At 34.5% G+C, this 19,028-nt stretch overlaps 1 protein-coding gene across 1 annotated transcript in view; it reads right to left on the minus strand.

Moving 5' to 3' along the window:
* Nucleotides 1-19,028, minus strand: part of LOC149798474 (gem-associated protein 5-like) — a 374,140-nt gene that overhangs the window by 205,614 nt on the left and 149,498 nt on the right. Inside the window, exon 18 of the mRNA XM_089963670.1 lies at nucleotides 17,671-17,829. Coding sequence (XP_089819796.1) covers nucleotides 17,671-17,829 — 159 coding nt within the window. The remainder of the gene's footprint in view (nucleotides 1-17,670; nucleotides 17,830-19,028) is intronic.

The raw sequence follows: 19,028 nt of genomic DNA on the forward strand, positions 1-19,028 counted from the left end.
TATAAGGTGATGGAAATATGTATCTGCAGTCAGATATAAGTTTAAACATAAATACAGCAGCCTTGAACCACTGGATTCACAAGAAATACATGAGGACCAAGTGGACTGAGGTTGCTTACCTGACTGAGGTTCAAGTGGGTTAAAGGTCACTCACCTGGTTGACATTTACCTGAAAGTCAACTATAATGGCAGTTGGGTTAATAGGATGCTTTCTGATATTGAATGTTTTCTTCAGTGGTCCTATTTGATAATGGATCTGCATCATACTCACAAACTTTAAAAGTTTTATATCAAGATTTATTTTTAAAAAATAAGTCAAATTCTGTCTGGTTGTTTTTGCTGTGGAATGGTTTGAAGTTTTTATTTTTCATTCTGTTTTTAGTCATGGCAGAAATATCTAATTATGTACATGTAACATCATCATTTGCATCAAATTTAAAAGCTTTTCATTCCAGGATGCTTTGTCAAATTTGGTCTTATTTTTTTCAGTGCTTTTCTAAGAAAATATATTATACAAAGTTTTTAATATTTTTAATAACAGCAGCCATATTGTTGATGCTGGATCAATAGCATTTGTACAAAACTGGAAGGGGTGGATTGAAGGCATTTTTCTCTTAAATCTTTTTCAAATTCAGGGTTAGAATTTAACTTCAATCATGTCTGTCAATTACAACTTGCATTATTTTTTCAAAATTGTAAAAAAATAATTAACTTATACAATCATATTACTAAAAAAAAAATTATATTGTTCCTTTTACCAGTTATTAGAGGCCCCAAGTGTACAAGTGGTCTAAAGCGCTCTCCATTATGGATCATTGTGTGGGTTCGAGTCTCGGATTCGGCTAATGTGGGTATGTGAGAAAGCTTGCCAGTAGCTTCTTGTGCATCGGTGGTTCATTCCGGAGTTTTCCCCGTGTTCTTCCTTCACCATTAATGCTGGCTGCCATGTATAGCCTATCGTGTGCTGAAAAATGGCATTAAACCCTACAACAACAGCAACAACCAGTTATTACCTACAGCATACTCCAGGAGTTTCAGAATAAGAATAAACAACAAAGATTTTTCTGTCAGTTTCAATTACAATGGTTATTAAAATATTTAGTGCAAAAGTAGATACGTCATGCTCAGCTGAATTGTTTTTCCTGTTTATAAGTGCAGAATGATTTTTACTTGCATTTTAGCTTGTATTTTTGGACCATGAAGATTTATTAACAATCAGCTTCAAGAACATATTAGGGACCGCTATTTTATTTTTTGAGGGTAGTCATTATAATATGTTAGACAAATCTGCTAACAGCCATCCTACAAAATATGAGGTCCAACTGGGTCTGATTTTGCTCATTGCGGATGCTGACCTCTCAGCTTGCGAATGCAAATTCACAAAGGTATCAAACTTCATGTAGAGGGGAATAAAAAGCATTGGGTGCATCTAAGCTGCTATGTTCTTTATTAATGTTGGTGTCACTGATCTCCTTTCCAAGGCCTTTATAATACATATAATGTATATGTAACCAAATTTCTGGCATTAACAGATCAGGTTATTTATAGGACCAGCTTTTTCTCCCCTGTATTCCTCCCTGTCAATGACACTTACTCATAACTTTAACTATGTTCATTGCCCCATCCTTGAAGATACACTTACCTGGCATTATAATAAGAGTTAATCTGTACAGTCAACATGAATCACTCCTGGGTTTGTCCTTATCCACCAGAACAATGAATCATACTGGGAACCAATGAGATCTCCACCCACAGGATTTTCAGTGGCTTAATGGTTTAATGTGTTGCAGGTTCAATCCCCATTGTCTGATCAGACTGGATCCTCATTAATATGAAGGGATCCTGCTTATAATCAAATTCATCTATCAACTGTATAAAATTCCATACTAAATCTGATCAGAAATATGGCTTTTTGAGAGTTCATCAGCTCAGCCAATCAGATGCAAGCTCAACTCATAAATATAAGTGGTTGTCATTGCAAATCAAACATCCATGGCTGTGATGGTATCATTACATGCCAAATTTTATTAGAAATTCAGCCTTTTATGTGGTTCATGAGATCAATCAGAGCATCATCATGTCAATAACCTTCCTGATGTCACTCAAAATCAAAATTACCTAAGATTATGACAGCATAAGATTTCATTTCAAATCTGATCAAGGTCAATACAGAAATATGGCCTCTACAGTTTAAGCCAATCAGATGCAAGGTTGCCTCATTAGCACAAGTGGATGTCATTCATAACAAAACTCTTTCCAGATCTTGATGATATAAGCTTAAAATCTGGTAAGAAATATGGTCTCTGAAATGTTCACAGCCCGACCCAATCAGATGAAGATCACCTCGACAATGTGCACGGATGTCACTCAGAATCAATACCATGTGAGATATTTATGATACTGGATTATAAACCAAATCTGGTCAAAAACTTGTTAAAATAATAACGATGCAAGCTTGAGTTAATTTACAAAAGAACTTCAAACCTGCTAAATCATCTGTGAATTTTATTATGCAAATAGGGAAATTTTTTTATTTATTTCAGATTTATGCAAAGACAGCTGATTGTGGTATTCATTTCAGCTTTATGCAAAGAGGACTGACTGTGGTATTCATTTCAGCTTTATGCAAAGAGGGCTGATTGTGGTATTCATTTCAGCTTTATGAAAAGAAGGCTGATTGTGGTATTCATTTCAGCTTTATGCAAAGAGGGCTGATTGTGGTATTCCTTTCAGCTTTATGCAAAGAGGGCTGATAGTGGTATTCATTTCAGCTTTATGCAAAGAGGGCTAATAGTGGTATTCATTTCAGCTATATGCAAAGAGGGCTGATTGTGGTATTCCTTTCAGCTTTATGCAAACAGGGTTGATAGTGGTATTCATTTCAGCTATATGCAAAGAGGGTTGATAGTGGTATTCATTTCAGCTATATGCAAAGAGGGCTGATAGTGGTATTCATTTCAGCTATATGCAAAGAGGGCTGATTGTGGTATTCCTTTCAGCTTTATGCAAACAGGGTTGATAGTGGTATTCATTTCAGCTATATGCAAAGAGGGTTGATAGTGGTATTCATTTCAGCTATATGCAAAGAGGGCTGATTGTGGTATTCATTTCAGCTATATGCAAAGAGGGCTGATTGTGGTATTCATTTCAGCTTTATGAAAAGAAGGCTGATTGTGGTATTCCTTTCAGCTATATGTAAAGAGGGCTGATAGTGGTATTCATTTCAGCTATATGCAAAGAGGCCTAACAACAGAGTCCCACATAACAAAACTCTTGATGAATTTGATTATAACCCAAATCCTTTAAGTGTTAAGTAAAGGAAGCAAACTTTGTGGTGGTTTGATGGTTGGTTTTTGTGGATCATGACTAAAAGAATGCAGGTTCAAATCCTACCACCAGATCAGCCCGGGTCGGCAACTTTGTTGTCCCTTTGAGCAAGGTACTTTAACTGCCCTGACAGCAACTAATTGACTTTTGCTGTGCCATAAAACAACCAAACCAATCTATTTAAATTTCTTTGACATAATCACATATCCAAACATATAGCATAATATTCAGTGATAGGTTTTTCTTCAGCATTTAGTATATATGTGCAAATTTATAGCTGTAATTTCATGCATACACATTGCATTTGTAAGCAGAAATCCAGTATGTACGTGCATACAGTAGTGTTCAATTCAAACCCGATTTTGACATAATCAAACCATGTCATATTCAAGCCCAAGCCATATTCAAACTCATACCATATGCAGATCATGCCATATTCAAGCCCATGCCATACTCCAACTCCATCTTTGCTAGCCAAGGTTAGACTATGTTAACCATGTCTACACCATGGCAGATCGATTCCATAGTTTTTTCTAGTGATATCTATTGGATTTCATGAGTTGCATCCCTTAGTATGTAATGCCAATTAACCAATAGTGTGAACTGTGGGGCATTGTAGATTGGCTGAAAATGGCAGACGCAATTGACTTCAAAAAGATACTTTGCAAGGTTAACATAAAAAAATAAGACTACATACCAGAGGGAAACCATTACAGGTGTAATTGAGTGGACAACTGCTTATTTATGAGTCCATTCCAGTTGTGTGCTCCACTTGTCTTGATCTTGTAGGAAAACTGTTCAAATTTTAAACTACTTGATTTTGACTGGATGCATTGGCTTGCTGTCGCATCCAATGAAATTGACAAACCCAAAACACAGAAATATCTGACTGATCTGTCAAGATGTAGACAGGGTTAACATATCAGAACCTTGGCTAGCAAAGAGGATTCAAACCCATGCCATATTCAAACACATATAATATTGAAATACATGCCATATTCAAACCCATGCTCAGTTGATCATAGCATGGTTTAGAGTCCTGCAAAGAATAAATTATAGCTCTCTAACCTGTTTGATCAAACTAGTCTTTCAACATATATTTAGTTTACAGCAACACTCAAACAAGCCTGTGTAAGCAATCCAATTTAATATATCCCATAGAGGAAGCATTAAAAAAGTTTACACTGCATATATCAGCTGGTTTTTGAGGCAGGATACTTTTGATGCCCTTGACAATGTCTTATGCCAAAAAAATACATGTATTACTAATGAAAACTGTCACAAACCCTGAGCACCATCACTTGTACATGCTCCAAAATTATTAACTGTAATTTTTAATAGATTTAAAGTTCCTTCTGGAGAGGAATGAGTGACAGTTTATACCATATAATGTCATAAGAGTACACATCTAGGAACTTTTGAAAAGTTCACCACAAAAAAAGTCGATAGCCATATGATAGAAATGAGAAAAGCAGGCAAAGGACTTTTTCTGGCACTGCCAGCAAGAAATATTAAGTTTCCTGTTTTTGGAGGAAGAAATGACACATGATATTGATTCTGGAGTAAACTGTGTGAAGTGATGTGGACTTGGTGATGCTAAAGCAGTACCATCTGCAAGTCTGGCATGGAGCATGTAGGAAAAACAAATTCCTGATTTTTACTTTTTTATATATTTTATAATGACACAAACAGTAATTCAAAAAATGATACAGGGAAAAACAGTTTACATATAGTAGTACTCGCAAGAAATTTCATGATATCATTTTGGTATCAACGATATTTACTTATAAATCATGTCAAAAAGCAAACAACAAAGATCTTGATTTGCCATAGCATAATGTGCCTGATGACCAGGGTCTAAGTTTTTTGCTTTACTGATTACTCCAAACAAACTGCACAGATCCAGACGTTATGCAACAGCAGATCTGGGTCTGAGCAGATTGCAGTTGGACTCAAGCAAATATATACGGTACCATGTTACCGCTAATTATTAGTTGCAACCTGCATGGCTGTCATAATCCAAGTAGTTACCAATATCATCCTAGTACTCGGATCAATAATTGCCCATTATCTCATGAAGCATTTTTGTAAAGAAGATAAAACAGGCCTTCCTACAAGAAAATCAACCTCCCTTAGCACTATTTCTTCTTATTATCAGTTGTCAGTGGGACGGCTGATGAGTAATTACATTATTTACATCATGTGTCGTTAAGAATATTGGAACTAATTAACAAAACATGGAAATGAATATTAAATCTACACTTTAAACAACTCAGAAAATAATGCTTTTATTTAGTTTAAATTTGGCAAATATTATTGGAGCAGAAGTGTTAAGTCCATGATTTTTAATATTTTGTATGATATTGTATTAGAAAATACTTGCAAAAAAGGTGCAAATGTAGAAGAAAGCACACATAACTAAACAGTGTGCTACTATAAAACAAGGGATGCTAGCCCACCTGGTAACTACCTGTTATCATTTCATCCATTTGATTGATTATTTTTTTTATTGATACATAAATAACAAAACTTCTGAATTTAAAAAAGTTATTTCTTTTAATTCTGTTACATAGTTCTCTAATACCTAATATAAATAATAAATAAATAACAAAACTTCTGAATTTAAAAATTCATTACAATTTATAGTTTTTGTATTGCCTCTGACAATTTTAAGGAGTTGGTGGGGGGGGGGAAATTCAAGCTTTCCTACAAATTTACAATTATATAACGATATGTACAACATTTACAAAAGGAGTTTTCGTGGCAACCCCTCAAACTGAAGGATTTATCCATGTTCTACGAACCTGTATTTTATCTCAGTGAAACAGAATTTTCTCATGAAGTTACTATGTTTTGTACCATTGTGTGTTTTATTTGTTCCACAAAATTTTATCCCATTTTATTTATGTATTCAGTATTGCTAGAGTATACATAAATATATTATATTTTAAATTTAAAAAGTGATATATTTTTTCAGCTTTAATATTTTGTATTTCCTCAGGTAAATTCATTGAGTCTGGGGCAAATTTTAATGAACTTTTCAACAAATTCATTGACTTTTTAAAACATCAACATCTTGGAAACTCAAGTTTCAAGGCATCCACTCCAAATTCAAGGATCTTTCAAGGTTGTACAAACTACAGTGACAGCATAAAGGGATGGAGTCATAAGCAGTCTTTCTGTGTTATATCACTATATTCTAATTGCTAACAATGGTTATAAAGACCTACACCATTTGACTGGACAGCAACCATCTGCCAGCTCACGTCTTTTTGTTGTTGTTTTGTTTCGCTTTTTTGTTGTTTTCTCAAAAATTATATAAAATTTCAAGTTTGTCTTCTATGGAATATGTTATTTTTCTCTAAATTATCAACCTGAAGAAAATGGTAAATTCATATGGAATACATAACATTTTCAAGAAGCTCTAGGGACATTATTTATCATCAACCTTGGATGACATTTTTGAAGGGGACAGAGGATAACTTCAACAATCTTATTTTTCCAAGATATTTATGAATAGAAGCCTCAAGTAACCAGTCAAAACTGCTGCACGTAACTGGCAAAGTCGTAATGTAAAATTAAAGACTAAAATTGTTTAGAGTATGTACACTTTCAAGTCCCATAGATGCTTTTATACAAAGCGATGGGTTGTGTACAAGACAAAAACTAAGAGTTCTGTATTAGATGTAAGCTCCCCAATGATATCACTGATAGTTTCTTAGTCTGATGTCTGCTTTTTCTCTAGTTCTTTATAAGTTTTGAGAGTATCCAGTGAATATGCAAAACAAACAATGGTAGTCTTAGTCAAAAGAATAAAATCTTTTATCTGATTAATGTATGTGCAAAATTTATTATAATGACAAGAAAGTCAAGCTGCATGATGAGTTCACAATCAGAGCATTAGTGTAAAAAGAATGAGCTTGCCCTAAATGTCAAAAGAGCACATGTTGCACAATGACTTGCCCACGTTTCACAGTGATTTATCCTAAAAAATGAAAACAATTCATCAATAGCTTTAAGAAATATATTAAGCATATGAAATTATACTTGAACCAAAATCTAAGTGTAAATTTTCTATGGCTCTGAACATAACAACTCCAAGGTTAAAGTGGCAATTGTGCATGTCATCAAGTTAATTGCTTCATATCAATGATGGCTGTTTTGTTTACAAGTATGATCTAGTGACGAAAGTCTATAAAGGGTGTTAAGAAATATAGCCAAAGAAAAAACCGTAACCAAGTCTTAAATACAAATCTTCCAAGAGGGCCTTGAGTGGCCGAGTGGTCTAAAGCGCTCTCTGTTACGGATCACTGCCATCTCACCTCTGTCTGCACCAGTTCGAGTCTCGCATTCAGCCAATGTGGGTATGTGAAAAAGCTTGCCAGTAGCTTCTTGTGGGTCAGTAGTTCTTTCCAGGGTTTTTCCGGATTCTTCCTCCACCATTAATAGTGGCCGACATGTATAGCCTATCGTGTGCTGAAAAATGGTGTTAAACCCCACAACAACAACAACAAATCTTCTATATCTATGACCTTGACCAGTGTGGCAGGGGCAAGCAATCATGTCTCAGGTGAACTGCTTCAGCTTCATAATGATTGAGACAAAGTATGATAAGAATCGATAACGTCGATTAGGAAAAAATAGCCAATAAAAAACTTTATCTATAATGCAAATTTTCTATGACTGGAACGATGACCCCAAGGTAAAAGGTATGAGCAAGTATGCCAAAGTATGAATTGTTTCATCTTCATAATGATTCATGTTGAGTATGATGATAATCTATGATGTTGTTTACAAAAAATATACAAAAAAAAAACTTTAACCAACCAAAGCTTCAACAAACTGTAAACAAGAGAACATTGTCTGAAAAGTGATTGCCGTATCTTGCTTGCCACTAATGTGACTCAACAAAAATTGTCTATTTAAATTGGAAGAATCATCCAGGACATAAGCAACTTGTACGATATTTCCTCTTTCTCTCTTCATAATTATCATGAAACGTCTGAAAGAAGGATCAAGCTGCCAATGGATACAAAACATACAGATTAATTTTTTTGTGGGATCTCTGCAGTCACAAATGTTTTGAATACAGTTTGATCCTACTTTAAACTCAAAGACAGTGAATTTTTCACCGTTTTTAAGGTCTTTTTGTAGCATTCCTTCATATTTCAACTTGTACTTTCTCTATTGGAATTCAGACAACCACAAGACTCACGAATTCCAAGAACGAATAGCTAGCATTTCTTCTGATTTCATTCTTCAACACAGAAATACTTGGTACATTCTCAGGCATTCAAAAAATTTTCTCAAGCATCCAAAGTTTTAAACATAATGCTCACACCTGGTTAAAACATTTGTTTATTTTTTTAAATCCCTTTTAAGCAATTTTCAGGTACTTCATGGGTCAATCTCCCAAAAATGGCCCAGTACCCAAACTGGTACATAGTTACCCTGAACTCCAAACTGATTCCAGACAGTCCACTGAGAACTTTTATCCACCTTTTTTCCAAGCACTCTTTGCCATGAACTTTTGTTATGGCAAAGAATACAATACTTTAACAAATCAAAATAATTTCCCAGAGTTGCTGGACACTGTATGTCAGACCTCTGAACCATCTTCACATTACTGAAGGGGGCCATCCTTCAGCAGTCTCTTTCAACTAAAGCCATCATATGGTTTTATGATGTCCCCAACAAATAAGGGTATAGACTTTTCCTTAGTGCCAAAACGAGGTTTTGCAAAACATGGAAATGTGATTAGATTGTCTATGAGATAATGTTATGCAATATGTTGTTGTGTTGATGTCATGTTTCATATAAAAGCTGAGTCCCAATGACTAATTAAAACAAACCAAATATATCATCATAATGAAAAATAATTTATGTTTAAAGTTATCATTTTTTTAATCTTACAATAGAATTCTCCTGATGGAATCATAAAAAGTATGTTTAGATAAGTTCTGAGATAGTGAGAACAGGAATTTTTATATTTTGTTTGGTAAAAAGTTTAACTCCCAAACCTTCAATCAGTAACAGCAATCACTGAATTGTTTTACCAGAACCTTGTATACTGGGGATCTCAGTGTCATGAGAGACTCTGGCTGAATCAGACTTCCATGAGTAAATGACTTTATCATTATGCAATGTAGTGTTCACACATTTTTATTAATGGAAGATAAAGATTCTAAACACTATCTGTTCCAGTACTTGTAAATATTAGTTAACATAATAGGAAGCTATAACTCATAAGTCAGCATGTTATACTCTGGTGCGTCAGGGTTGTTATGCTGACACTGTGTAGGTGTGGGGTGGGGTACTTCCAATAGTTATTTAAATTACTATAGAAGTCCTACCCAGGCTCAATTAGGGTTGGAAGTTAAATAAGTGAATGACAGATGTAAAGCTCCAAGCCCCCAGTCAGCAATGCCGATGGTTAAATGATTCAATATACAAAAAAGTGAAATTCAACTAATAACAACTTAATGACAATTCAATAATCAAATGATTAAAATTTCACAAGTACTCTCTCTCCTTCCATTCGACCTGTCACAGCCTATTGCATCATTTGATTTGTAGTGCGATATAGCTTCCCACCTGTCCTTGTATTCTACTCATCTGTGTATTCTTCTCTCCTATTCCTCCAATTCCTTCTCCTCTTCCTCCCGACTTTCTCCAAATTCCTTCTCTCCATCAACTCCTTGATATTCCTCATCCTTCTCAACTTTCTCTTCCTCGACTCCTTTTCCTCCTCCTCCTCGACTCTCTCCCAACTAGACTTGTCAACTCCAACTGTTCTGCTAGTCACACTTCCATCTCCTCTCTTAGAGACTCAGGACTCACTTAACCGGAAGTTCTGTCCCCCAAAAAGCTTCCTTTACAAAGCTTTGTCTTTCATTACAATTCCCTCTCTAAGTTTTCCCGCAAGTTAAGAGTGGCTTTCTCAGAGTAATCCTTTTTGCTCAGCAATCTTCCCAGGAGAACTAAGATTTTGCTTGCCAGTTAGAAGCTATAATTTGGATCGAAACTGTTAGCACACCCTCCATCTCAATTCTGAATGGATGTCTCTTTGATTTGATCCAATCAAACTTAGCGGACAATGTCCTTCTCGTTGTCTGTCCACGTGGGGACGGATTTAGAACACATTCCATTCCTCATGGATTCCTCATAATCTTTGTAACACGAAGGTGAGAAGTTGCGCTATCTAATGCCTGTGCTGATTCAAGATGCTGATCTTCTCTCTGGTCACGGTAACCATGCATAAGAGATTAACTCTAGCCTGAGGCATGTTTAGACAGCATCCATGGCTTGTACTAATACCTTAGTTTATACATGACTTACGAACTGGGTTGAGCAAATGCGACAGACTCAACACCAAATGGTTACGGGTTCCAATCCTACCATCAGATCAGCCTAGTTTAGTAACCATAGGCATGTCTTTGCACAAGGCACTTTACTCTAATTCCATTGCCACTAAATAAATTATTTCTGTTGTTTTCCTGTAAAACACCAATCAACAACAAAATCATCATCAGGTGACATACTATCATCAGCCTTTAGGAGCCTGTTGTCATAAGGATTGCCTTATTGATCATCTTTTTCTGAACGTTAACTTATCTGACCATTTCAAGTACTTTCTCTAATGCTCATAAACAAACTTTATCCATGAATTATTTCCAGAGCACTTTATCCAAACTGAATAATTATTTATGGATTGTTCTGCACAACTTGTTTCGTTTCCACGTTTTTCAACCATTGAAGTAATGATTACAGCATCATTACATAAGCAACAGCACTCTTTCCATGTGAGTGCCATCTAATATTTTACTTATGTTCATGGGCCAACTACAAGATATCAAATTCAATCCAATGCATCATCAATACAAGACAATTTATACCCAGTAATATATCTTAATCTGTCTGTGCTGAACTCCTCTTGTAAGCATCTCTGTTCATTTCGAGCTGTTTTGCTTAGGCATCTTAGAAACAAAATGTGATTAAAATTTTCTTATCAGGTCAATGATGTCTATATAATGGTGAACTTGTGGAATTTGTTAATTACAAAGACTGTTATTTACTAGAACATGGTTCATGAATATATTTCATCAGGAAATACAAGCACTTTTCAAGAGCAAAAATTTAGTTTTGGAAGAATGTTGCTTTTGGTATGTAGAATCCACAAAATTTGGGATATATATATATTGTATTTGTAGACAAGAACTCTGAATCATATATTGTTAATTTAATCCTATGTGATGACACGACACTGTACTTGAGGGTGAATGCTGCGTGACAGTAATGTTTTTGTGAGGGGATGGGGCACAGCCATCGCATTGAATCAGTTTTACTTTCTGACTCCCCAAGTTTTTTTAGTTCAAACAAAAAATATTATAAATTCATTTGTACTGTTGAGAACCATGGTAGCTGGTGGCTAAGCTGGCATAGCATCATGCCTGACCTTTAAGATAACAAATGACAATGCTGTTGACTTCTGATTCCAAACATCATAAGCTTGCAAGTTATATATTTTGTATACTGTTCTCACAACTACTGAAAAATGGCATTAAATGATACAACAACAACAACCACCACATATCTATAATCACAAGCCGAGTCAATTTGTAAACAGCCAAAATTCTGAATTGCTGTATCATAATGAGCCTTGAGATTAGGGTCCAACTTCATTGCTCGACTTATTACTCAACAAAATGCACAGAACCAGATATGCTGGTGCATTATGTAAAGTCAGATCCGCATCTGTGCAGTTTGCATTTGGAATTGTCTTATAAGCGAGGACATACTGTATCATTTTTTTGGTGGGATACTATGAAATAAACAATACAGCTCTCCCTTGTTAGGTCTTTCACTGTAACACAATGTTAAGATGCAAATGTAGTACAGCTATGGACTTCATGAAAACAAAATGAAACCATTACAATAGAACTGGTCAATAAATTGATGACAACAGGTGTTAGAAAGAAAACAACTCAAGCTTACCATATTTCTTGTAATTATTTATACACACAAAGATCTGGTGTATTGCAAAAGTGTTAATCAAGCCTCTGTGACTCTGGAAATGTTTTTATTCATGGCATTTCTGATACAAATAATATTCTGACCAACTTCATTATACTAATGGTAAATATTTGTGGTTATGAAGGTAAATCTTGTATTTTTCTTCTTCTTATATTTAACTTCAAAACTATAAAATCAACAAAAAAACAAAGGTACAGGCTGCCAAAGCCAAGTGAAGCCATCTGTACTGCTACATAGACATGTATTGAAGCCAACTCTACGTTGTTGGCATTGATTTACCAATAAATACTGCTGTGGCTTTGTTTCAAGTAAAGGAAATTATGCAGAGAATAATGTATAAGTAAAGACCAATCAATCAAACAATTCAGCTATTAGAATTTTGTATTATGTGGCTAATTTTAAAGGTAATATACTGTCATTTATCCTTTACATTCTTGGCTTTGCAATAACAATAAATACAAATGCAACAGGTGTGAAACTGCCTTAGGGTTAAAACTTTTAACTGGGGATTATACAGTTTCCAAGCTTCAATCCAGTTTGGGAGTATACCATTCAAGTTCACAGGTAAAAAAAGGATACCTAATTAAAAAAATTAAAAGATTTCCAAAAAGACTTTGGAAAGAAAAGGTGAAATTATCCCAGTTTACATTTATTAGCTACAAAATGACGGCATTGAACTTAATGTACAGCAAAAGCAGGGAGCACAAAATCTGCTTGCATATTCAAATCCTTCCAACCCTACAAAGTAAATGATTATTTTCCAAAGTTAGAAGAAACTAGCTAGAAAAATTGTTAAAGCTATGTTAAAAAGCCTGTGCCACACACACACACACACACACACAGAGAGTGGAATTTGTGTTCCAATTTGACATCATTATTATATACCTTGGATTATCACTGAGAGAACAAGATATAAATGACTACATTTATCCATCATCAATACCAATAAAAACAAGCCACTTTATAAGACTGACATAACCAGGCATCATGCACACTTGTCCAACATCAAACTAAACAAAGACAATGAATAACGAAGTCAGTTACAAAACAGAGACTTTAAATTATAGCACCTTCCAAAATCCCTCATTACTGACACTGTATAGTGTGTCATTAGCGTGTATCAATGAATTGAATCAATTTAAACAGTGGCTAATTTAAACAAAGCATCAGCATATAAAACATCCACTCAGTATTGGTTAATGAAACTTGTATGAATGCATTGACACAATATATTAAGTACATGTAGGCCATGAAAAAAATACATTGAGGATATGCTCTTGTCCTATGCTAATACAGGATATGTTTCATTGTGTGGTACCAAAAACATGATATTTTAACAAGTGCATAGCCACAACTTAAAATTATATAGTTTTTGATACCACAAGATAATATATATTTGATATTACCATAGGAAAATAAACTTATCTTTTTATTATATACCAAACGTGCTCCAAAATCAAAGTTTAGAAGATTAAACTCACTCATTGGCACAATATGCTCTCACCCCCACCACTATTTCATAAATTCACCTGTCTTTTATATAAATAGGTGTGACTTAAGAAAGCAGCATATGTGATTGGCCTAATCTGCCAGAGTAAATTACATTTTTGTCATTTTATAAACTGTTTGACCCTGTCTGAATACAAAACAAGTCCGATTCTGCAATTCATCACAGTGACTTTGTTGTTGTTGTCAAGGCAGCAAGAAGAAATAACTTCAGTGAGACACAAACAGCATCTGTACAAATTTCTTTATCAAAGATCAATTTCCATCTCAGAAATGTAAGGCAGTAACTGTTTATTTGTTTTACCTCACAACATGCTTGTTTTTGCTGTTGCAGATACACCTTTTGTAGGCCCACAAAATCAAAGGTCTCTTTATGGGAAATCTTATATTTTCACATGTGGAAAAATAAGAATATATTTTTCATATGTGAAAACAGAGGTATCAGAAAAAATATGAAAATTATTTTGTCAGCAAGTCTCTATACTACACACAGAAGTATATAACGTACAATTTTCAAAAATTGCAACTGCAATAATCAGAACTTCATGCATCTACTGTATTTATTAGTAATTCCATTCCAAATTTTGTTGCTCCAGATAAAATGTGTTTAGGGACACTATGTAAAGGACAAACCCATGTGTATGCATGCATTCATACGTCTCTCCATCAGTGATTTACACATATTTTGCAATAACAAAATAAAATAATGGAGCAAAAATATACATAAAATCCCTAATTTTGAACTAATTAAACATGTCAGGGATTTTTTTTGTTGTTTTTGTTGTGTTTTTATTAAATCCCTCTGCTTTCTATTTCTTTCTCTCTCACATGCAATGAAAAAAAAAATACACAGAAATTAGTAGAGTGAGTGAAAAAAGAATTTTATCTAGATGAAAACCTTTAACTTGAACTTACACCAAGTAACCTAAAAGAAAACCAGAGTAGTTATTGGGATCTATTTTTAAACCAATGATACAAAGCTGCAATAGGCAAGCAAGACCACACGGCTGCATTTAAATCTCTCTACCTAGGTGGCACACACTTTTAATCTATTTAATGCTTTGTTTTCATTTGGCATTTCAACCTAAAAAAACGTTTATAAAATGGAACATTTTTATTTTATTTTAAATGTCCAAAGTTCTCTCTCTTTCACTTTTTCCCAGGTATTAATTGGTCAGTAAGCATGTCAGTTTTACTGTGAATCTCTGATGGTAAAAACTGACAGATAAATCAACTGAGAAACAGATGGATTATATAACAAAAAAAAACCATTATGGCTATTCTTCCACCCATTTCACTCTGATGGCTGGTCAGCCATCATGTTCTCACTCACTCTCTCTATCTCTCTCTGTGGCAAGACATCGGTGAAAATCTGAAAAAAAGCATTCAAAATTTCATAGCATGAAATGATGCCTCTGCACCTATAATGGTAAAGCTACAGACAAGCTGAGAGAGAGAGAGAGCATCTTTATAGTCCACAGCAATGGTAAATATTGCATAATAATGACTTAGACCAGCTGAAAACAACTTTAAATATCAGAATTACCTCTTGTTGGCTCATCATTTCACTTAGCCTGTTATCAACTAATTCTGGTGTACTCCCCTGTGATTCAAGGGCCACATAGTGTTTTCTTCAAGATGCTAGCGATACTATGTTTGCAGTGCTCAATTTTCTTAATTTTTACCAACTTTAATGTTTTAATCCTGAATATCTCTTCTTAAATTAAAGCCAATGAAAACATAAACTCAGGAAAAAGCAAATTAACAATTTCCAAAAGGATTGAAAAAAGCTGCATTTGCTGGAAAACTATATTCTGTAGTGGACACACTGGGCATCCATCACTACAAAGTTTATTGTAGTCAATTTAAAATCATGCAAAATGTAACTATGTGTATTTGTATGGTATGAAAAAATTGTATGTAAATATTATATACACTGTACATTATGTAAAATGTATAGGCTCACATAAATTGTCATGCCTTGTTTCTTTGCAATGAAAAATCCATATAATGGCTCAAGGTATATTAAAGATAGAGCAAACATACCATAAATACCGTCTATACTCACTTAGTCCAATCAAACTGTAAACTGCAAAGACCCAGATCTGCCGGTGCATAATGTTAGGATTAATCAGCAGAACAAAACAACAAATACCCTGGTCTACAGGCGTATTATGCAATGGCAGATCTGGATCTTTGATATTTGCAGTTTGACTTGACTTATCAGTGAGTATATACAGTACATTTTCTATATGTGTGTGAGCCAAACTCTGCTGCAAAAGTATTCACAGGCACAAAATTCCAGGTAAGCAGCCAAAAATTCAAGGTCAACACATTAAGTTTTACAGGTAGCATCATTTATTAGTTCTCATTCACAACTGGACCAAACTTGCTATTTAACCCTTTAAACACAATACCTATTATGAATTCAGAACTTAAATACTGGTTATTGGTTTTGAAAATGATGGATATAGACCAAGGTTTCTCGGGAATTTTCCCCAAAATAAATACACATGTATCTCCAACAAATGTTTCAAAGAAAGTGCTAGCTCAAATTTTATCTTTATTCAGACAGAATGAAAAACTAATTAGAATATTCCATTGCCATGAATCATATAAAATCTCTCCTGGAAAATAATCACAAGTGCATTATGCTTGGAATGACCAAGTGAATGCCAGCATTTAATACTGGAACAGACTGATGGTGGTGATTCACAAGACATTCAAATTTTGTACCGTATATATTCACGTATAACTACAGCCCAACTCGAAACAAGACATACCCTATTTTGGCACTGCATAACACACTGCCAGATCAGGATCTATGAGTTTTGTTTTACTGATTACACCTTACAAATTCTATAGACCCGGATCTGCCAACAAACTGGGTCTATAGAATCGGCATTCAAGTCTGACTAATAAGCGAGTATATACTTGACGGTTTAAGTTCAAACTTTAACTGTGATGGACTCCATTGTAAGAAAGCACACATACTTCAGTCCTACATAATAAAGGGGCAAGGAAGTAACAAGACAAGCTACAGAATTCCTCTGAATGTATTCATGACAGATACTGGAAAGGATCTTTTCAAAGACCTGCAATGAATTACAGCTGCTGCTTGAAACTGATGCTACCAGCTCAAGGCTGAGGAAACTTAATCTCTATAACCTCCAGTGCCTCCACACTTCTGACTGCATAATACCTTTGTTACTTGAAACATTCTGCAAATGTTTTATAACATTCGTGGCCAAAAGGTTTTGCACGTGATGCTCAAGATTTTGCCTTCCATGAACATAGGCTCAAGCTTAGAAAAATAATACATAAAAAGTGCAAAAGACTCGAGCAAAAGTAGTTTCAGCCTGCCCAGACATGACATGCATAGAGAATTTTAAGGTATCAGCTAGCGGGGAAAATGACAAAATTGGGTACCATTCTGGACTGTCCACATGTAATGGATACGTTTTCAACTTATTCCTTTTGAAATTGTTGACATCACTGAGATTATGACATCATTAAGCGTATGTCAAAAATAACATTAAGCTCATATACAATTAAACTAGATTACCTGACTAATATAAAGTATAAAATGATGGTTTCTTTTCTTCCTTTTTTTTTCTAAAACTCTGTCAATACTAAGAGCACTGTCTGCTTTCACTTTACATCAATTTTTTCACCCATATCATTATTTAGAAGTTCAGAAGATTAGAAACTGAAGCAGGTCAATGGTTCAGGCTAAAGCAAATTTTTGCAAATATACTGGAAAATGAACTACAGGAAATAACTACCATGTATCTACTACATTACCTTCTAATTGCAAACATTTGTAGATAGCCTGTCTATTTAGGTAGAAGCCCAGGTGTGCTATTTCCTCCCACTCTAAATATATTTTTTCCTCCTCTTCCTCACCTCCTGTGTGTTGATGAAGCTTCAGATCAATGCCCTCCTGTTTGTTTTCTGTTGTACCTGCAATAAAAAGTCACATCTTTCTGATAAGCACTTTTATACCATATCAATACAACCTGAAGTACCATAGATTTTCTTTGATTAATAAAAAAATAACTGAGCAGGCATTGAAATGTTAAGTCCCTTTCAGGGATCCTGAAGGGCCAAAACAAAACCCAAATCTAAATGAAAATGAGTCCCAGTTCAAACAAAGTTTATTTTTCAAAATCATGTCTAATTTTCTACTGTCAGCAATTTACTCAAACTATAATAAATCTTCCCAAAAGAAAATTCCAGCAACAAAAACATTCCCATGAGCTTGATAATACAGAATAGGCAACAAAAACATATTCCCATGGGATTGAAAATGCAGAACAGAAAATAAAAAACATAATCCCATGGGCTTGAGAACAAAGAACAGGCAACGATGACATATTCCCATGGGCTAGGTGTTATAGAACAGACTCAATGCACCCTCCTGCAGCTCTGGGATGCATCTCATCATCATGTTCCACCTCAGAAGGTATTTGATGTTTGATAGCGAATATATATTTTAAGGATTTTATCTTTATTGTGCATTTATCTTTTGTTTTCTTGGGATACCAACACTTACTGGGCACTATGCAGCATTGAAGTGCCATGAAACCTTTTTAATACATACAAAATACAAATATATGAGAACAATGAATCTAGCATGCTTGGGTACTTACATGCTGCATTACATACATCACCAAATAGAGGTTGTCATGCACTTAGGTGTGTCTTCATAACAATATAAAAAATTATCAAGCTGACATAAATTGATGTATTGCTACAGAAATGATGCCTACTATTTGCATACACCTTTATTCCCCATTTTTAACTATCTTTACTAAGTGCCATTATGGCACTTCAAATTTTTTAGTTGAACTTTACAACATATTGAGAGGTAGAATTTTGTTTGCAAATGTAGCCTTCAATGACTTTGAACAAACATTTAAACTTATTTAATATTACATATTGCAACTAATTATAAAGTCTTTGTTTCTGTACTGTTATTTTTATACAAGTAAATACCGTAAGTGATTTTCATTCCTTACTGTAGAAATGGAATCTTTACTTAGAGTCCTGCGGAATTCTATAACAGACTCCACAATTACTGTCAACCCTGTGTATACAGGACCCCCACGAAGGGTTACACAAAAGTCTTTTTATATATGCATGATCTTTATATACAAGAG

This window comes from Sinohyriopsis cumingii, chromosome 6 (assembly GCF_028554795.1).
Source record: "Sinohyriopsis cumingii isolate HCF-2022 chromosome 6, ASM2855479v2, whole genome shotgun sequence".
Taxonomy (NCBI): domain Eukaryota; kingdom Metazoa; phylum Mollusca; class Bivalvia; order Unionida; family Unionidae; genus Sinohyriopsis; species Sinohyriopsis cumingii.